Here is a 17,099-nt window from a genome sequence, read left to right on the forward strand (position 1 = left end):
GCATGACACTATTCCCTGGATCTGTGGGGCTGCAAATGCCCACACCTACACCAGTGTGGAGCGTCTGGCCCCAGCAAGGGAGCGAGGCTCCCGTTCCACTCCTGCCACCAATCACCATCCCTGTTGCGACGGAACCACCCAAGAAGGGTAAACGGCGTCGCCAGAAGTGCAGAAACCCCGAGTCCTTCAGCTCGAAATACCAGAGGCTGATGGATGTTATTTATGGGACTGCACAATATTGGTCCATGGACATTGGCTTAAATTGTGCCACTCCTGAAAGTAACACTAGTACGTCAACCCACGCAAGATGTGGGGTAAAGAGGAAGTGGTGCAGGGAGGCAGAGGTCCAGGGTCAGGACAGTGAGGAAAATGGTGGCCAGAGTGGAAGTGAAGAACTGGAAAGAGCTGCCAAGCAGAGCAGGCAAATGGCTGCAGAAACTGAAGCTAGCTGGCCATCTGAGTCTCTAAACCATCCTGTGCCAGGATGTTCTACAGAGCAGCACGGGTGGAATGCTGTTCCCTCCTGTGTGGAACAGAACTGGAACCTGGAGGACCTGGAGTTGCTGAACAACATCCTCCAGCCTGATGAGAGGCCAGTCCCTGCTGCAACAACGGACTGGCCTCTAGACTCGTTTGACGGATGGGTCTCGGACCTGTTTGTGGACCCATGCTTCAAAAGTTGGGAAACCTCCTGGGACAGCCAAACACCTGAGACTGCCCATGTGCAGGATGTTTCCCAATTACCTGGACAAGTCCCTGTCTCCCAAATCGAAGGGAGCCAGGAATCCATGGTGGAGCCCCAGATCCAGGTGCAGCAGGAGAGCTCAGGGAATACACTTGACCCCGAAGAGCTCATCCTGCAGCAGATCCTGGTTGAACTTTTTAAAAACTGTAAATAGTGTGGGGGCATTCTGAAATAAAAGTTTTAAACAAATAAGAGAAATAAGAGAGAAAAACAGTGGGTTTGTGTTGTGATCAGTGTGCCTGGTTGTAAGAATATCAAACCTTAATGGGATCCTGAAATCACAGGTTGATGCCCCCCCATATATTTCATGTCCACCCATCCATGCATTTTCTGTATCCACTTGTCCTATTCAGGGTCACAGGGGTCTGGAAACTATGCCAGTAGCATAGATGGTCGCAAAGAAGGGAATAACCTAGGATGCAGTGCCAACCCACAGCAGGAATCTTACACTATTCATGCATATGGACAATTTGGTAAGTCCAGTGCACTGCAGTATGTTTTTGGACTGTTGGAGAAAACACAGGGAGGGCATGGGAACATGCAGATCTGAGACAGAGCGTCAAGCCCTGAACCCACAGGTATGAAGCATCAGCGCAAACCAATGATGGGGGGGGGGGGGGAGTGGGGTTCCCCAGGACACCCCCTCAGACAACCAACGGCATTTTCAAGCATTTTTCTTTATAGCTTTTACATAAATTCTATGAAGATTACGCTATGGTTTACATTCAAATTCATAAAATAACAATTACGTTGTGACATCAAAGTTCTAGAATCTTCTGGCAGCTTTATAAAAAGCCAGTCGCCAGTTCATTCTATCAAACTGATATTCAACCTGACAGGCTCGAGGTGTGTTCTTAACAAGGCAGATGGATTCTCAGCAGTATTCTCAAATTGTCGATCCATATCGTTATTATCAAGCAAACGGTAGGTAAACAGTAAGCGCTCATCCATTCGCGCTTCGTGAATTCACAGATCCGCAAAAATTTCATTGGAACCGAACTTATAAGTATCCGCGATTTTTTCGCACATCTGCGAAATCCTCGAAAAACCCTACAGAAGTGTTTATGTTAAATTTTCGTAATAATTTACAAGTTTTCATGCTTTTAAGTGTAAAATTGGTAAGAAAAATTTAGTTAATGAAGATTCTACTTTGGGGAAAGTTCAAGGCATACAATATAAATCAGTTAGAAATCCCTTAAAAAACGTGGCTTTCATGTGGAAACGTTCCTATTTATGTACATACTGTATTGTACCTTTACAAGATGCGAATCCCATTCGCAAAGTTTATTCCCTTTGCAATCGTTATGACCTGTACGTCCGATCGTCCCGTGTGCCACGCGCCCTCATCTAGCGCGTCTGGAATCCCCGTGTGATCAGTGCTGTTTCGAGTTGCTGTCATTAGTCCTGGGCAGGGCTGGACAGGTCATCTGGCGTACCGGGTAATGCCCGGTGGGCCGACGCACATTTTTGGGCCGGCCCGGGGCCCTCCCCTGGATCGTAGAGGCCTCTCCCATATACTAAATACACACAAAATTAAAAGGATGCATTATCCCCTAGGATATTGATGGCTAGAATATACTATTTATATTTTCGATGTGGCTTGCCATTTTATATATCTCTCATTTTGTTATACATTCTTATTATGGTGGGAGTAGGGTGTAATTTTTATTTGGAAAAAAAAAACCTGTAAAATCCCTACAACAAACTTAAAATATAATACATAGTAATGTTTTGAAGTCAAACTAAGCTGTTCCTTTTGTATTTAATGGTTTTCCGTTTGAGGGTTTTGCAAAAAACTGCAGTGCATGATGGGTAGGATCTAAAGGCTGCCTAACGTCCTCATCCGTCTGACGACTGTTGCACGCTCGGTTCCCCGCATGCGCGCGCATGCGCACTCGGAGAGACGCCATGTTGCTGTGTGCCGGCTGCGCGATCGGTTCCGCGCATGCGCCACCGTGTTGCTGCACGATCGGTCCCATGCAACGCTTTGCGGCAGACAGCGCGTTTTCGGACCCGCACATACTGGACTGTTTACAGCGAAACTCTAAAGCAACATATATCTATAATTTTTGAGAGCGTTTAAAGGCAGTCATACATGTGAATTGTGTCTGTGCGATATGTATATGTTTGTAGCATCACCGTATTTAGTTAAAATAATATGTATTTTTTTATATGGACACGTGCATTATGTTTTAGTTTAAGTTCTTTCTGTGTATTTGTAAACTACTTACTACTTACTTATAGGTTTTCTTAATGACCTGTTTTGAGTGTCCTTTTTATTTCTTAAATCCATCCTTTTCTGTTAGTAAATATATATATATATAATTTTTTAAAATAAAATGTAAATGGTTCATAAAAATAGTTTCAAAAACAAATTTAAGAAATATCAGAGGGCTGCGTAAAACTCATCGCTGGCTTCCAACGCAGGGGAACCGATCGTGCAGCCGGCACACATCGGACAGTGACAGCCGTAAAGCGTTTCGTGGGACCGATCGTGCAGCAACACGGCGGCGCATGCGTGAAACCGATCGTGCAGCCAGCACACATCAGGCACTGACAGTTGCGTTCAACTTGCTTGCAGCGCTGGCTTAAAGCAACGCATTCTGATCCTGACGTAATGCATTACGGTTAGATGCATTGCGACCTCTCACCCGGCTGCACAAACTGGAACCGCACATTTGCCCTTATTGGCTGAAGAATTTAGTTACACGCATGACGTTTGTATCCCAGGCAGTTCCAATGCGTAATCTGCTATTTCTCCCGAATATCATGTAAAGCAGTGAGAACTGGTTTTCAGTTAATTTACCTGGTAAAATAAAATTTAAACAAATGACACAAATGCTCTAATAGTACACGTAAGTTAGTGGTTTATTTATTGTTAGTTACTGTAATGTTGTGCTGCTTTATTTGGTTAATCGTCCAGCCTGTGAAGAAGGCATTCAAGTAAGAATTGCCTTGTAGTATGACTCATTTCCTGGCGCGTACAATTTATATTAGGTCAGCGTTCACGGTTCGACTTCTGATATTCAAATCGAGTTCAAGGTCAAACTTGTTTGTTCGACTTTCAAGAAATTTGAGTTGTAGTGAGTTCGAGAACAGAGGTACCACTGTATGTATATAGTTTAGCCTAACCCAGCCACTTAAGGGAGCAAGCCAGCTGAACTAGGTGCTGGTGTTCTGTCGATATATGCTGCCTTGTAGAAAAATGCTACCGTAGTGCTAATCGATAGCCCTAACCCTAACTCTTACCCTAACCCCCCAAAACCCCTATAACCCTTACCTTAACCCTAACCCCTAAAACCTAACCCTAACCCTAATCCCAAGACGGTGGAACTGCACTGCACTCGATAGCACGTCTCGATAGGTAGTATTTTATGACAGAACACCTGTCCCAAGCCCGGATTAATGGGGAGGGTTGGCATCAAGAAATAGAGATCTTAACTGCATCACTGATGTCAAAATGTGGGAAATATGTGGTTGTATAAATAAATGCATTAAAGTAGGTTAATGATTCTGTGCTGTCTAAATTGTATAAAAAATTAGGCCAGTCCAGCCCTGGTCCTGTGTATTTAAGTCTGCGTTTATGTATGTTTCCCGAGTCCTGTCATTAACGTCATTTTAAGTTTGCTGCCTGTTCCATTGTCCTGCTTGTCTTTACCTTTTGATTAAACCCTGTGTACACTTTTTACATCAAACATTTTTAAAAAATATAATGCATTAATTAAGCTAACTTTTAAATGAAATGAGAGTGTTTTGGGACCATATTTAGGGTTTAAACTATAGAAATAAGCACATATTACCATTTCTAGTGACTCTACCAAACATCCGCGAATCCTCATTCGCAACAGGTTTTGGAACGTAACCTCGCGAATGTCCGAGGTCTGACTGTATATTTCTCAGTACAAACGTAGTGTGTAATTTGAAATTAAAATGTTTTTTTGTGATATTTCTCAACAGTTTGGATTAGAAGAGATAAACAAATCACATAAATATAGTCATTCTCATATGTGTTAAGGAGAACTCTTGTATGTTTTTTATACAGTAATTGCAGCAATGGACAGGGCAGACATGTTCGCCCAGTATGGTGATGGTCCCAGCATGTTTACTGCTGGGGGAATGCTGGCCGCCCCTGGGCCAAGCATGACACCATTTGCTGGATCTGTGGGGCTGCAAATGCCCACACCTACACCAGTGTGGAGCGTCTGGCCCCAGCAAGGGAGCGAGGCTCCCGTTCCACTCCTGCCACCAATTACTATCCCTGTTGCGACGGAACCACCCAAGAAGGGTAAACGGCGTCGCCAGAGGTGCAGAAACCCCGAGTCCTTCAGCTCGAAATACCAGAGGCTGATGGATGTAACTTATGGGACTGCACAATATTGGTCCATAGACAATGGTTTAAATTGTGCCACACATGAAAGTTCCACTGATACATCAACCCACACAAGATGTGGGGTAAAGAGGAAGTGGTGCAGGGAGGCAGAGGTCCAGGGCCAGGGCAGTGAGGAAAATGGTGGCCAGAGTGGAAACGAAGAAGTGGAGAGAGCTGCCAAGCAGAGCAGGCAAATGGCTGCAGATACTGCAGCTAGCCGGCCATCAGAGTCTCTGAACCATCCTGTGCCAGGATGTTCTTCAGAGCAGCACGGGTGGAATTCTGTTCCCTCCTGTGTGGAACAGGACTGGAACCTGGAGGACCTGGAGTTGTGGAACAGCATCCTCCAGCCTGATGAGAGGCCAGTCCCTGCTGCAACAATGGACTGGCCTCTAGACCCGTTTGAGGGATGGGTCTCGGACCTGTTTCTTGACCCATGCTTAAAAAGTTGGGAAACACCTGAGACTGCCCATGTGCAGGATGGACATGGACAAGTCCCTGTCTCCCAAGTTGAAGGGAGCCAGGAATCCATGGTGGAGCCCCAGATCCAGGTGCAGCAGGACAGCTCAGGGAATACATTTGACCCCGAAGAGCTCATCTTGCAGCAGATCCTGGTAGAACTTTTTAAAAACTGTAAATAGTGTGGGGGCATTCTGAAATAAACTTTTAATAGCAAATAAGAGAGTGTTGTCTTTTAATTGTACAAGGTACTTAAACAGTCAGCTGGGTGAATATGACAATGTCTACATAATACTTGGGCTCATTATTAAAAATGCTAAATTAACGGTGCTAAAAAGTAAAAAAAATATTAGGTGAACTGTGAGATTGCGTGCTCATGGAAGCAGCTAACACATGAGTGAGGCTTCCCGCCAAGACGAAGACGTGGGGCGTACCCAAGCCAAGACACATATATCCCATCGTATTTTTCTTTTAACCAAAAATTACTTTTAGTATGAAAGATATACTATGCACTTACACAAACAAATAATAAATAACACAGATATATGATATGTCATTCAAATCATTTTCTGTACTGTTTATATTTTTTTGGCCTCCTCATCATCTGTGAGGTATTGTGGTCCTTCGGCATGCTCCCAAAATATTCCCATTTAATTTATCACGGCCAACTGAAGAATAAACTGAAAAATGTCAAATTTGCCACCTTAGAGGGACGACTATCCTCTCTTTTCCTCACTTCATTTGATGTTTTCTTTACACTAAATCACTGAAAAACGGTGGGTTTGTGCTGTGATCATTGTGCCTGGTTGTAAGAATGTCAAACCGATCCTGAAATCACAGGTTGATGCCCCCCCCCATATGTTTCATGTCCACCCATCCATGCATTTTCTGTATCCACTTGTCCAATTCAGGGTCACAGGGGTCTGGAAACTATGCCAGTAGCATAGATGGTTGCAAAGAAGGGAATAACCTAGGATGCAGTGTCAACCCGCAGCAGGAATCTTACACTATTCATGCATATGGACAATCTGGCAGAGGTGTGGACTCGAGTCACATGACTTGGACTCGAGTTAGACTCGAGTCACAATTTTAATGACTTTGGTCTCGACTTGATAAAATCACAAAAGACTTGGCACTCGACTCGGACTTTAACACCAATGACTCGTGACTTCACTTGGACTTGAACCTTTTGACTTGACAAGACTTGATACACCAATTGACCTTACACCAAACAAAAAGTTTATTTTAAAAACGAATACATTCCTTGAATTAATTAACGTTAACTGTATTCATTTCCAGCCAGTTTATACGAACTCCCCAGAATCCCCAGCTCACAACACAACATCCAATCAACTTGCAGAAGCGAAGCATGAAGTAACGTGATTTTGCAGAGCGCCAGTCTGACAAAAATGATACCTAGGGTTATTTCATTTGCTTTCACAAATTATGAGGTGGTCAACAAGAAACGAACTGCAGTATGCAAAACATGCGGGTCAAAAATTACAGACAGAGAGGCTACAACATCCAACTTCGTTCGACATCTGAAGTTACACAAAGAAAGGTAAGTCGAGGCTAATGTATAGTGACTATAATGTCTAGTTAATATTAGCCTAATGGCTTGGCGAATTCTAGCTTGCTAGTTAAATCATGTGGCTGGAAAGTCATTTTGCATACATTGAAAAAAGTATTACGGGTTCCCACACAGATGTAAATCCGAAATAAGATGACAAATCTACTTTTAATCAGACAGCTAGCACTACAATGTGCTAACCTCGATCGCAGCAGTGAAATCGCACGGTAACGTTACCGTTACTCCCGTCATTGAAATAGTTTAATTTACACTGATTACTGTGTAAACGGTTTATCTGTGTTTTGAGCCTGAGCCGAGACACAGTCATTGCACCCAAGACATACACAGCTGGCAGATGGTAGCGCCATAATCAGGTCTTAAAAAAATCAACTTGAATGATCAGAATTGACTATATTGTATATGTGTTATACTATTGTATATATGATCAGATATTATGGTGTTACCTGGTGTTATTTTAAAAGCAGATTTGTACTGTAGTAGTTGGTTACCGTGGAGATTTTTTTTTGTATTGCTGTACCATTTTCAATGCAGTTAATGTTTATTTTATTATGAAACAGTCTGCTTATTATTTTTTCAATTAATTGGTTGTTTGATTTGAAAAATTCTGAAAAGAATTGAACCCCAACAGCCTTCAATCTTACAGTTCATGGTCATCCGTGTAGAACAGTACAGCATGACTCATCCACAGCAGAAAGCTATCACCAATGCAATACTCTCTGACTTGGTTATTGATTGCAACTTGCCCTTGTCTATTGTAGAAAACAAGAGTTTTCGGCACTTTATGACTGTAGTTGACAGTAAGTATAGCCCAGTATGTCGCAGAACACTGTCATCAAAAGTAGAGGACCTTGCTTCAGAGAGACGTTCAAAATTGAAAACTGAGTTGAGGAACATAGACCACGTTTCAGTCACTGTGGACATTTGGTCTGACCGAAAGATGAGGGGGTTCCTTGGTGTAACAGTGCACTACATAGAGAAAGAAACGGAGAGGATACAGCTTAAGTCCAGTCTCCTGGCCTGTGACCGCTTCAGAGGCTCACACACAGCTGACAGGATCTGTGAGCTGTTTGAGGCCATATGTGATGAATACAGCATTAGAGATAAACTGGACTATATTATAAGTGACAATGCTGCCAACATGCAGAAAGCGTTTACTGTATGCTTTCCCACTGAACAAGAAGATGAAGTATATGATGAAGACCACCTTGATGACCCAGAGCTCTGGAATGACCTAACCCAGGAAGATAGGGTAACAGTAGATGCTGCTATGGCAAAAAAACAGCGCTTGCAGTGTTTTGCACACACCCTCCAGCTTGTGGTTGGAGACAGTTTGAAAGAAACAAAAGTGACAACTACTTCTCTCTCTAAGTTATCAAAGCTCAGCTCACTTTTGCACACGAGCACAACATTCAGAGATGCATTTGATGCTGAATTTGGAGAACAAAGAGGCATTCCTGCTGTTGTCAATACAAGATGGAACTCAACGCTAAGGCAAGTGAAGGCAGTTTTCCAGTATGACTATTTAAAACTCTGCCATGTTCTAGAAAAGGCTGGACACAAGGAGTTGCTGTTTACAGTAAGGGAGTGGAATTTGTTGAAAGAGTTGTTGGACATCCTTAAGCCGTTTGGAGAAGCAACAGATTTGACACAAGGTGAGAAGATGTTACTATCAGTTTTGTGGTTCCCTCTGTCCTGTCCCTGAATCACCACCTTGAGAAGCTAAAGCCTCAAGCCCGATTCCTGAGCGGCCTGGTCAGAAATCTCCAGGCATCCCTAAACAAAAGATTTCTTGGAATATTCATCAATGTGAAGATGGCTAGGATACAAGATGGAATCACTGCCCCCTTTTCAGATCCAGTCTACCTCAAAGCAGCTGCCTTGGATCCTGCCTTTTCTCTGATGTGGGTGGAGCACCATGTGCTGGTCAGTCGTGAGGTCAAGGCAGAAGTAGAAAAACAAGTGAAAGGTACATATTGAGTTTAATGTGTGTATGTATATCTGTGTAAATATATATATATATATATTCCCTTTATTATATACATAATTTATTCATTCATTCATTTAAAATCTCAAATGTTTTCCTGGATCTGATCTTGCATGATGCTGCAGAGACTGAGCCGCCCGTGTCTGTTGTTGATGAGGAAGAGCAAGATGAACTTGGGCAAGGGGAAGGGCTGTTTGCTGCATACCATAAGAGGCAGAAGAAGAGTGTTGGTACCACTCCAGCACAACAGCTAAGTCACTACCTTGACATATCTGAAGGTCAGAATGCCCTTTCATTCTGGGCAATGAACAAAAAAGCTCTTCCTTCACTGTTCCGAGTGGCCATAAGGGTCTTGGCAGTGCCTGCCTCCAGTGCTCCAGTGGAGCGAGTTTTCAGCTACAGTGGCATCATACTACGGCCCCATCGTGCACAAATGACTGACAGACTTTTTTCCAATTTGGTCTTTTGCAAATGTAATCCTTAAAAGGGCTCTAGGATAACAAAAAAGCACAATCCTACAGATGATTAAAACTGTTCATGCATTTGTTCTGTTTATGCATCTGTTGTATTTACCTCTCTCTCTCTTTCTATCACACACACATTCACCACACACACACATTCACATATAGTACAGCACATGTAAAGTAGGTCGGCAACTTTAGAAATATATATTCTAGAAAGCATCTGTTGTTTTTTACATTTTTATTTAATTTCCACATAAAACATGCAGCTACATACAGTATAATGTCACTTTAACAGTAGTCGTACAGAAAACGTATTTTATTTAATAAACATTGGTTCAGTATGAGATGAGGTTGGGTATTGTAAAAAAGGACAGTAACAAAAATAATGCTGTTGTACTGGGTTAATATTTACTGTGAAATGCAATGTCAGCACTCCTTTTTTTCTCTGATTAAGTTCAGTTGCACTTGCTGCTGTCCAATAAATACACCTTTTTAGAAGCATTTATAATTTCTGAAAATTATTTATTATTACCTAGTAATAAAATAACATATTTGGTCAAATGACTTGTTCAGGACTCGAAATTCAAAGTTTAGGACTTGGGACTTGACTCGGGACTTGCATGTCTTGACTTGGGACTTAACTCGAGACTTAAGTGAAAGGACTTGAGACTTACTTGTGACTTGCAAAACAATGACTTGGTCCCACCTCTGCAATTTGGTAACTCCAGTGCACTGCAGTATGTTTTTGGACTGTTGGAGAAAACACAGGGAGGGCATGGGAACATGCAGATCTGAGACAGAGCGTCTTTTTACATCAAACATTTTTTTAAAAATATAATGAATTAATTAAGCTAACTTTTAAATGAAATGAGAGTGTTTTGGGACCATATTTAGGGTTTAAACTATAGAAATAAGCACATATTACCATTTCTAGTGACTCTACCAAACATCCGCGAATCCTCATTCGCAACAGGTTTTGGAACGTAACCTCGTGAATGTCCGAGGTCTGACTGTATATTTCTCAGTACAAACGTAGTGTGTAATATGAAATTAAAATGTTTTTTGTGATATTTCTCAACAGTTTGGATTAGAAGAGATAAACAAATCACATAAATATAGTCACTCATATGTGTTAAGTAGAACTCTTGTATGTTTTTTTATACAGTAATTGCAGCAATGGACAGGGCAGACATGTTCGACCCCTATCTTGATGGTCCCAGCATGTTTACTGCTGGGGGAATGCTGGCCGCCCCTGGGACAAGCATGACACCATTCCCTGGATCTGTGGGGCTGCAAATGCCCACACCTACACCAGTGTGGAGCGTCTGGCCCCAGCAAGGGAGCGAGGCTCCCGTTCCACTCCTGCCACCAATCACCATCCCTGTTGCGACGGAACCACCCAAGAAGGGTAAACGACTTGTTCACCCAAGAAGGGTAAACGACTTGTTCAGGACTCGAAATTCAAAGTTTAGGACTTGGGACTTGACTCGGGACTTGCATGTCTTGACTTGGGACTTAACTCGAGACTTAAGTGAAAGGACTTGAGACTTACTTGTGACTTGCAAAACAATGACTTGGTCTCACCTCTGCAATTTGGTAACTCCAGTGCTAGGCCTGTCACGATAACAAATTTTGCTGGACGATAAATTGTCCAAGAAATTATCGCGATAAACGATAATATTGTCCATCTGAGACCATTTTCATCTAGAATAATGATAATGGCATAATAATGCACATACGCCTTTCAAAATTCAGAAACGTTTATTTTTAGACTATTTAACACTGAAAATGGAAAACATTTTAAATATCCACAATAACAATGAACAAAACAACCAAAAACAATAAAAGCAATGGACTCTCAGTCTCTGTTAACAAAAAATGCACTTGAATAAATACCAAAAACAATAAATAAAATGGATGTAAACAAAATTGCACTTCAAAAAATATTAAAGAATAGGCTCAACCAAATTTTCAAAACCCATTCCCATCCCGTTCAGTCCCGTGGGATGTCATTCCCGTACCGTCCCATTCCTGTCAAATTTCAAAAAAATCTTCTACCGCTCCCATGTTTTTCATATATTTCCGTTAGCGCTTGTTTTCCGCGACCAGAGTGGCAGATATTTTTGACTAGGGTCCTGGGAAAGTTGCACCAGCATCATACTGGTGCATGCCATGGCAGAATTTCAGAATAGAAAAATACGCAGGACTTTATTTAATGTGCGGTTAGACGCTGTTAGAGACAGTTAATTTATCTGTGACAAAGCTCTCCAGTGAGTGTCATGTCCCGATCGTCCGCTCTTTCCGTGTGCCACGCCCCCTCGTTAACCCAGTGTGGATTCCCTGTGTTTACCAGCTGTTCCTGATTGTTGTCAAACTTGTCATTAGTCCATTGTATTTAGTCCGTGTTTCCGTTTGTTTCTCCAGTCCTGTCATTGTATTGTAATTCTGCTTTACCGCTAGTGTGTGTTCCTTTTGCTCATTAAACCCCGCATTTCCCCGATCGATCCTATATGTCTCCTCGCCTCTGCTTCCCCGGTCAGCGTTGTGACAGTGAACCTACTTCCATGCTGCAATGTGAACATTTGCCATGTTCCTAAAAATTCTGTTTATTGCACAGTGTCTGACCACACAGACCTAGATCATACTGGACATATCAACTGGACATATTTTCCACTATTACAGATTGATGTCTTGCATATACTGATTTTATCGATTACTCAAGAACATACAATATAATTAATATCAATTGTTTTCACTGTAAAAATAATTCCCATGGTTGTTCATATTCTCATTCTTACTTAATATTTACTTTTTATTATACTACGGGACCGTTGAATGCTTGAATCTGATTGGCTGACGAACCTTCTGAGGTGTGCAATTATTTTCAGGGAAACGCACAGCGAACGTAGTTCCAGGCAGCTCTCTTGACCGCATTACAGTTCCATATCACTTCGCATAGTTAACTGTAATAACGGAAATTAGCATACAGTACCTATACAGCACACAGGACTAACAAAAACAACAACATGACAGACGATTTTCCGAAAGTACATTTTAATATTTACGGTGAATATGAAACTTTCAACAACTGGGCTGCAGCAGTATTAGACAGTCCAGATGAAAAACAACATAAACGGAAGCGGACATCAAAGGCAGCCGGCAACGACAAAAGACATAAAACGATCAGCGAAGAACAGCTAGACAGTTAGCCTAGTGTAGCAACTTAAAGGCTACACATGACATTTCTCACTAGCGAGGTAATAACAGCGCTGCATCTTAAAGCAGACTTACAGTTTAGAGACGGTGCTTCAGAACACTGTTGAGGGACACACAGAGGTAGCCTAATTCATACAAGCTCTCTCTCTCTTTCTCTGTGTCTCTGTCTCTCTCGCTCTCTTTCTAATAACTTCATTATTAACTGCATTAGTCTGCTATCAACGGCTCAAGCCTCCATTGCCAGCTTTAAAATGACGTTTTGGAACTAGCAAAAGAGTCGTTGGATGAGATGCGGAAGAAATAATCCTACTCACAATAGCGATTTAAGTAGAAAAACCGGACGAATCCCTTGAAATATATCATCTGATCGATGTCTTGAGGTGTGGCAACCGTAGTATAAGCGGAATAATTGACTCCGGACCGTTGAATTATTAGAAAAATAATGCACACCCGAGGTGTAACGGAATAAGCGGAATAACCACCTCGGGTGTGCATTATTTTTTTAATAATTCAACGGTCCGGAGTCAATTATTCCTTACATAATATATATAACGAACCGAATCAGGCTTAATCAAGATAGGTGATCTATCACTTTAACGATCCCCAAAATTAACCTCCTGGACCGGACAAATACTAATTAACGAATGATTAAACATTATATGCGTCTCTTTTTGTATATGTTTTCTAAATAAGACCGCGTGCCCATACCCAACTGTAATAGCGATTAAAGCGATCTATTCTTTAGTATTTATGTTAAAGACATTTATTTTATTACTGTTGTGGGATTAATCTTTGGGAACACTTAAATTTAATAAGCACAAAAACATATGACATAAACACGACTGTATTTTGTGTTTTACGGCTTTTTTGGAATACACCGACTCCGCTGTTGTGAGAATTACTGACTGTCTCGTTGTTCGAATTCGTGATTCCCCCCGCTCGCGTACCCCCTACAGCCTCTTGCTTACCCCAGGGGGTACGCGTACCCTAGTTAGGGAACCGCTGTCCTACGCTAAGGAAACGAGAGTTGTCATTCAGTCGCGGATAACAAACAAGTATGCAAATGAAATTATCGCGGCCGGAAAAATTATCGAGGTCATTTTTTTTATCGTGCGATTAATCGATTTATCGACTATCGCGACAGGCCTATCCAGTGCACTGCAGTATGTTTTTGGACTGTTGGAGAAAACACAGGGAGGGCATGGGAACATGCAGATCTGAGACAGAGCGTCTTTTTACATCAAACATTTTTTTTAAAATATAATGAATTAATTAAGCTAACTTTTAAATGAAATGAGAGTGTTTTGGGACCATATTTAGGGTTTAAACTATAGAAATAAGCACATATTACCATTTCTAGTGACTCTACCAAACATCCGCGAATCCTCATTCGCAACAGGTTTTGGAACGTAACCTCGCGAATGTCCGAGGTCTGACTGTATATTTCTCAGTACAAACGTAGTGTGTAATATGAAATTAAAATGTTTTTTGTGATATTTCTCAACAGTTTGGATTAGAAGAGATAAACAAATCACATAAATACCCACATGGAAAGAACCTATATGAGGATATATGCGCATATATGAAACCTATATGAAGTATATATGCATATATATGATAATATATATATGCTGCATATATGCCACATATAGGCAAAATTGAGGTGCATATATGTGCATATACAGGCCATAAAGGTCTCCTGTATTGCTTCTTTATATCCACATATAAGCCCTATATGTACATATGTCTCCTATATAGCTCATGGCAGGATCTGGTCATTTTAGCTCATATCTCACTTTGGCAACTGTCATACATGATGCCTAGCTCATATTTTCTATTATCAAGGCAATAACTAAGAACTAACTAAAAAAAAAAAATGCAAAAAACTTATGTGCGAACACGTGAAATTAGTATCACATGTAATTGGCATGTTATGGAATTTAACTATGGCAAATAAGTGAGAGGAGATGGAAAGCTATGATGTCTACACGCTTTCCTGAAACATTTACTATGCAGTTGTATTTAGAAGAACATTTCTTTTTCACGCCAACCTTCGGAGGGAGAGGGAGAAACAGAGGAAAAAGAATAAGAAATTTAATGGCAACAGTGGCACAGATGGGAGAGAAGGATGTGCCATGATCAGAAGGTCGGGGGTTTGAATCCTGGCTCCTGCAGGTGCAGACTGTCGTTGTGTGACAAGACACTTGCTAAATGTAAATAAAAAATTTAAATTACTACATTTTGGGCTTTTATTTATGTTGTCTAGCAGCTATGGATTTTAATAATTTTAGTAATAATAATTTAATAATAATTTAATAATAGGTGAACATATAGGTGAACATATATGTGCATATATGTACATATAATATAGGAAAACGGCCAATTTTATATATGTCACATATATTAAAAACCTATATCAAAACCTATATTAAAACATATATGTTTATATAGGTTATTTCCGTGTGGGTATAGTCACTCATATGTGTTAAGTAGAACTCTTGTATGTTTTTTTATACAGTAATTGCAGCAATGGACAGGGCAGACATGTTCGACCCCTATCTTGATGGTCCCAGCATGTTTACTGCTGGGGGAATGCTGGCCGCCCCTGGGACAAGCATGACACCATTCCCTGGATCTGTGGGGCTGCAAATGCCCACACCTACACCAGTGTGGAGCGTCTGGCCCCAGCAAGGGAGCGAGGCTCCCGTTCCACTCCTGCCACCAATCACCATCCCTGTTGCGACGGAACCACCCAAGAAGGGTAAACGGCGTCGCCAGAAGTGCAGAAACCCCGAGTCCTTCAGCTCGAAATACCAGAGGCTGATGGATGTTATTTATGGGACTGCACAATATTGGTCCATGGACATTGGCTTAAATTGTGCCACTCCTGAAAGTAACACTAGTACGTCAACCCACGCAAGATGTGGGGTAAAGAGGAAGTGGTGCAGGGAGGCAGAGGTCCAGGGTCAGGACAGTGAGGAAAATGGTGGCCAGAGTGGAAGTGAAGAACTGGAAAGAGCTGCCAAGCAGAGCAGGCAAATGGCTGCAGAAACTGAAGCTAGCTGGCCATCTGAGTCTCTAAACCATCCTGTGCCAGGATGTTCTACAGAGCAGCACGGGTGGAATGCTGTTCCCTCCTGTGTGGAACAGAACTGGAACCTGGAGGACCTGGAGTTGCTGAACAACATCCTCCAGCCTGATGAGAGGCCAGTCCCTGCTGCAACAACGGACTGGCCTCTAGACTCGTTTGACGGATGGGTCTCGGACCTGTTTGTGGACCCATGCTTCAAAAGTTGGGAAACCTCCTGGGACAGCCAAACACCTGAGACTGCCCATGTGCAGGATGTTTCCCAATTACCTGGACAAGTCCCTGTCTCCCAAGTCGAAGGGAGCCAGGAATCCATGGTGGAGCCCCAGATCCAGGTGCAGCAGGAGAGCTCAGGGAATACACTTGACCCCGAAGAGCTCATCCTGCAGCAGATCCTGGTTGAACTTTTTAAAAACTGTAAATAGTGTGGGGGCATTCTGAAATAAACTTTTAATAGCAAATAAGAGAGTGTTGTCTTTCAATTGTACAAGGTACTTAAAAACTTACACTCAGCTGGGTGAAGGCATGGTGCTCATACATATATGTTATCAGATGGGCATAGCATGGCCCTAGAACCTTCATCAAATAAAAATGAGATCCAACGAGTCCTCAGAAACACAGGAGTGTCTATCCTGCGTGCGAATGTGTGAGACGGAGGGAGAGCCCAGCCTTGAAACACCACAATGGATTTATCTTCTGTGCCACGCCCCCTGGTGGATCTGTACTGTCCTGTATGTGTGTCGCCTTCTCTCAGTCTCACTGCGGGTGAGTTTCCCCTGTGTGCCTACCTGAGGTCCACATTAAATTCCATGAGATGCGCCTCTGGAGGGGAGAATTGCAGCCAACCTGCACGACCGCAATTTTGGACTTTTGCTCAGCGTATTTGACTTTCACATTTCTCTAATAGCAGTCCTGTTCCTGCCTCCCCCCGCCAGAATGTTTTCAGTCCAACGCTACCTTAATCAGCTTCATATGGTCTTTAATAAGCTAATAATACATGTGGCAGGTTGAAAGCAGAGTGGGTTGGAATGAAAACATTCTGGCAGGGGCACGGGGTGCCAGGAACAGCACTGCTAACTACTATCCTAATATATTAATATAGTCACCCCTTCACATTCTTGAGGGCTAAAGGCGGAAGATCTCCATGAATGTGACAATATTCACATAATACTTGGGCCCATTA

General features: G+C 42.2%; 1 protein-coding gene across 6 annotated transcripts; it reads left to right on the top strand.

Annotated features, from left to right (window-relative positions):
• Positions 1-1,550: 1,550 nt before the first annotated feature.
• On the top strand, positions 1,551-10,979 carry LOC140578201 (uncharacterized). 6 transcript variants are annotated; one of them, XR_011982285.1, is made up of 6 exons: positions 1,557-1,669; positions 6,873-7,134; positions 7,923-8,816; positions 9,017-9,130; positions 9,274-9,426; positions 10,778-10,979. XR_011982285.1 is itself a non-coding variant. In XM_072698393.1 (2 exons), the coding sequence occupies exons 1-2, from the start codon at positions 1,612-1,614 to the stop codon at positions 5,753-5,755; spliced, it is 1,026 nt and encodes a 341-aa protein (XP_072554494.1). In that variant the 5' UTR covers positions 1,551-1,611; the 3' UTR covers positions 5,756-5,812. The 6 variants fall into 6 exon arrangements, 2 of the variants coding, with proteins under 2 accessions (XP_072554494.1, XP_072554495.1); XR_011982286.1 differs by lacking the exon at positions 9,274-9,426; XR_011982284.1 differs by lacking the exon at positions 10,778-10,979 and having other exon boundaries at positions 9,274-10,540.
• The last annotated feature ends 6,120 nt before the right edge of the window (positions 10,980-17,099 follow it).

The sequence above is a fragment of the Paramormyrops kingsleyae genome, chromosome 13 (genome assembly GCF_048594095.1).
Source record: "Paramormyrops kingsleyae isolate MSU_618 chromosome 13, PKINGS_0.4, whole genome shotgun sequence".
NCBI classification, from domain to species: domain Eukaryota; kingdom Metazoa; phylum Chordata; class Actinopteri; order Osteoglossiformes; family Mormyridae; genus Paramormyrops; species Paramormyrops kingsleyae.

What these genes read in the sequence shown, in the direction of transcription:
- LOC140578201 (XM_072698393.1), top strand. Translation starts at nt 1,612, where the DNA reads ATGGATTCTCAGCAGTATTCTCAAATTGTCGATCCATATCGTTATTAT. An exon ending in TCGTTATTATCAAGCAAACG is followed by an intron (nt 1,670 to 4,787) that starts GTAGGTAAACAG and finishes TTTTTTATACAG; the next exon opens with TAATTGCAGCAATGGACAGG.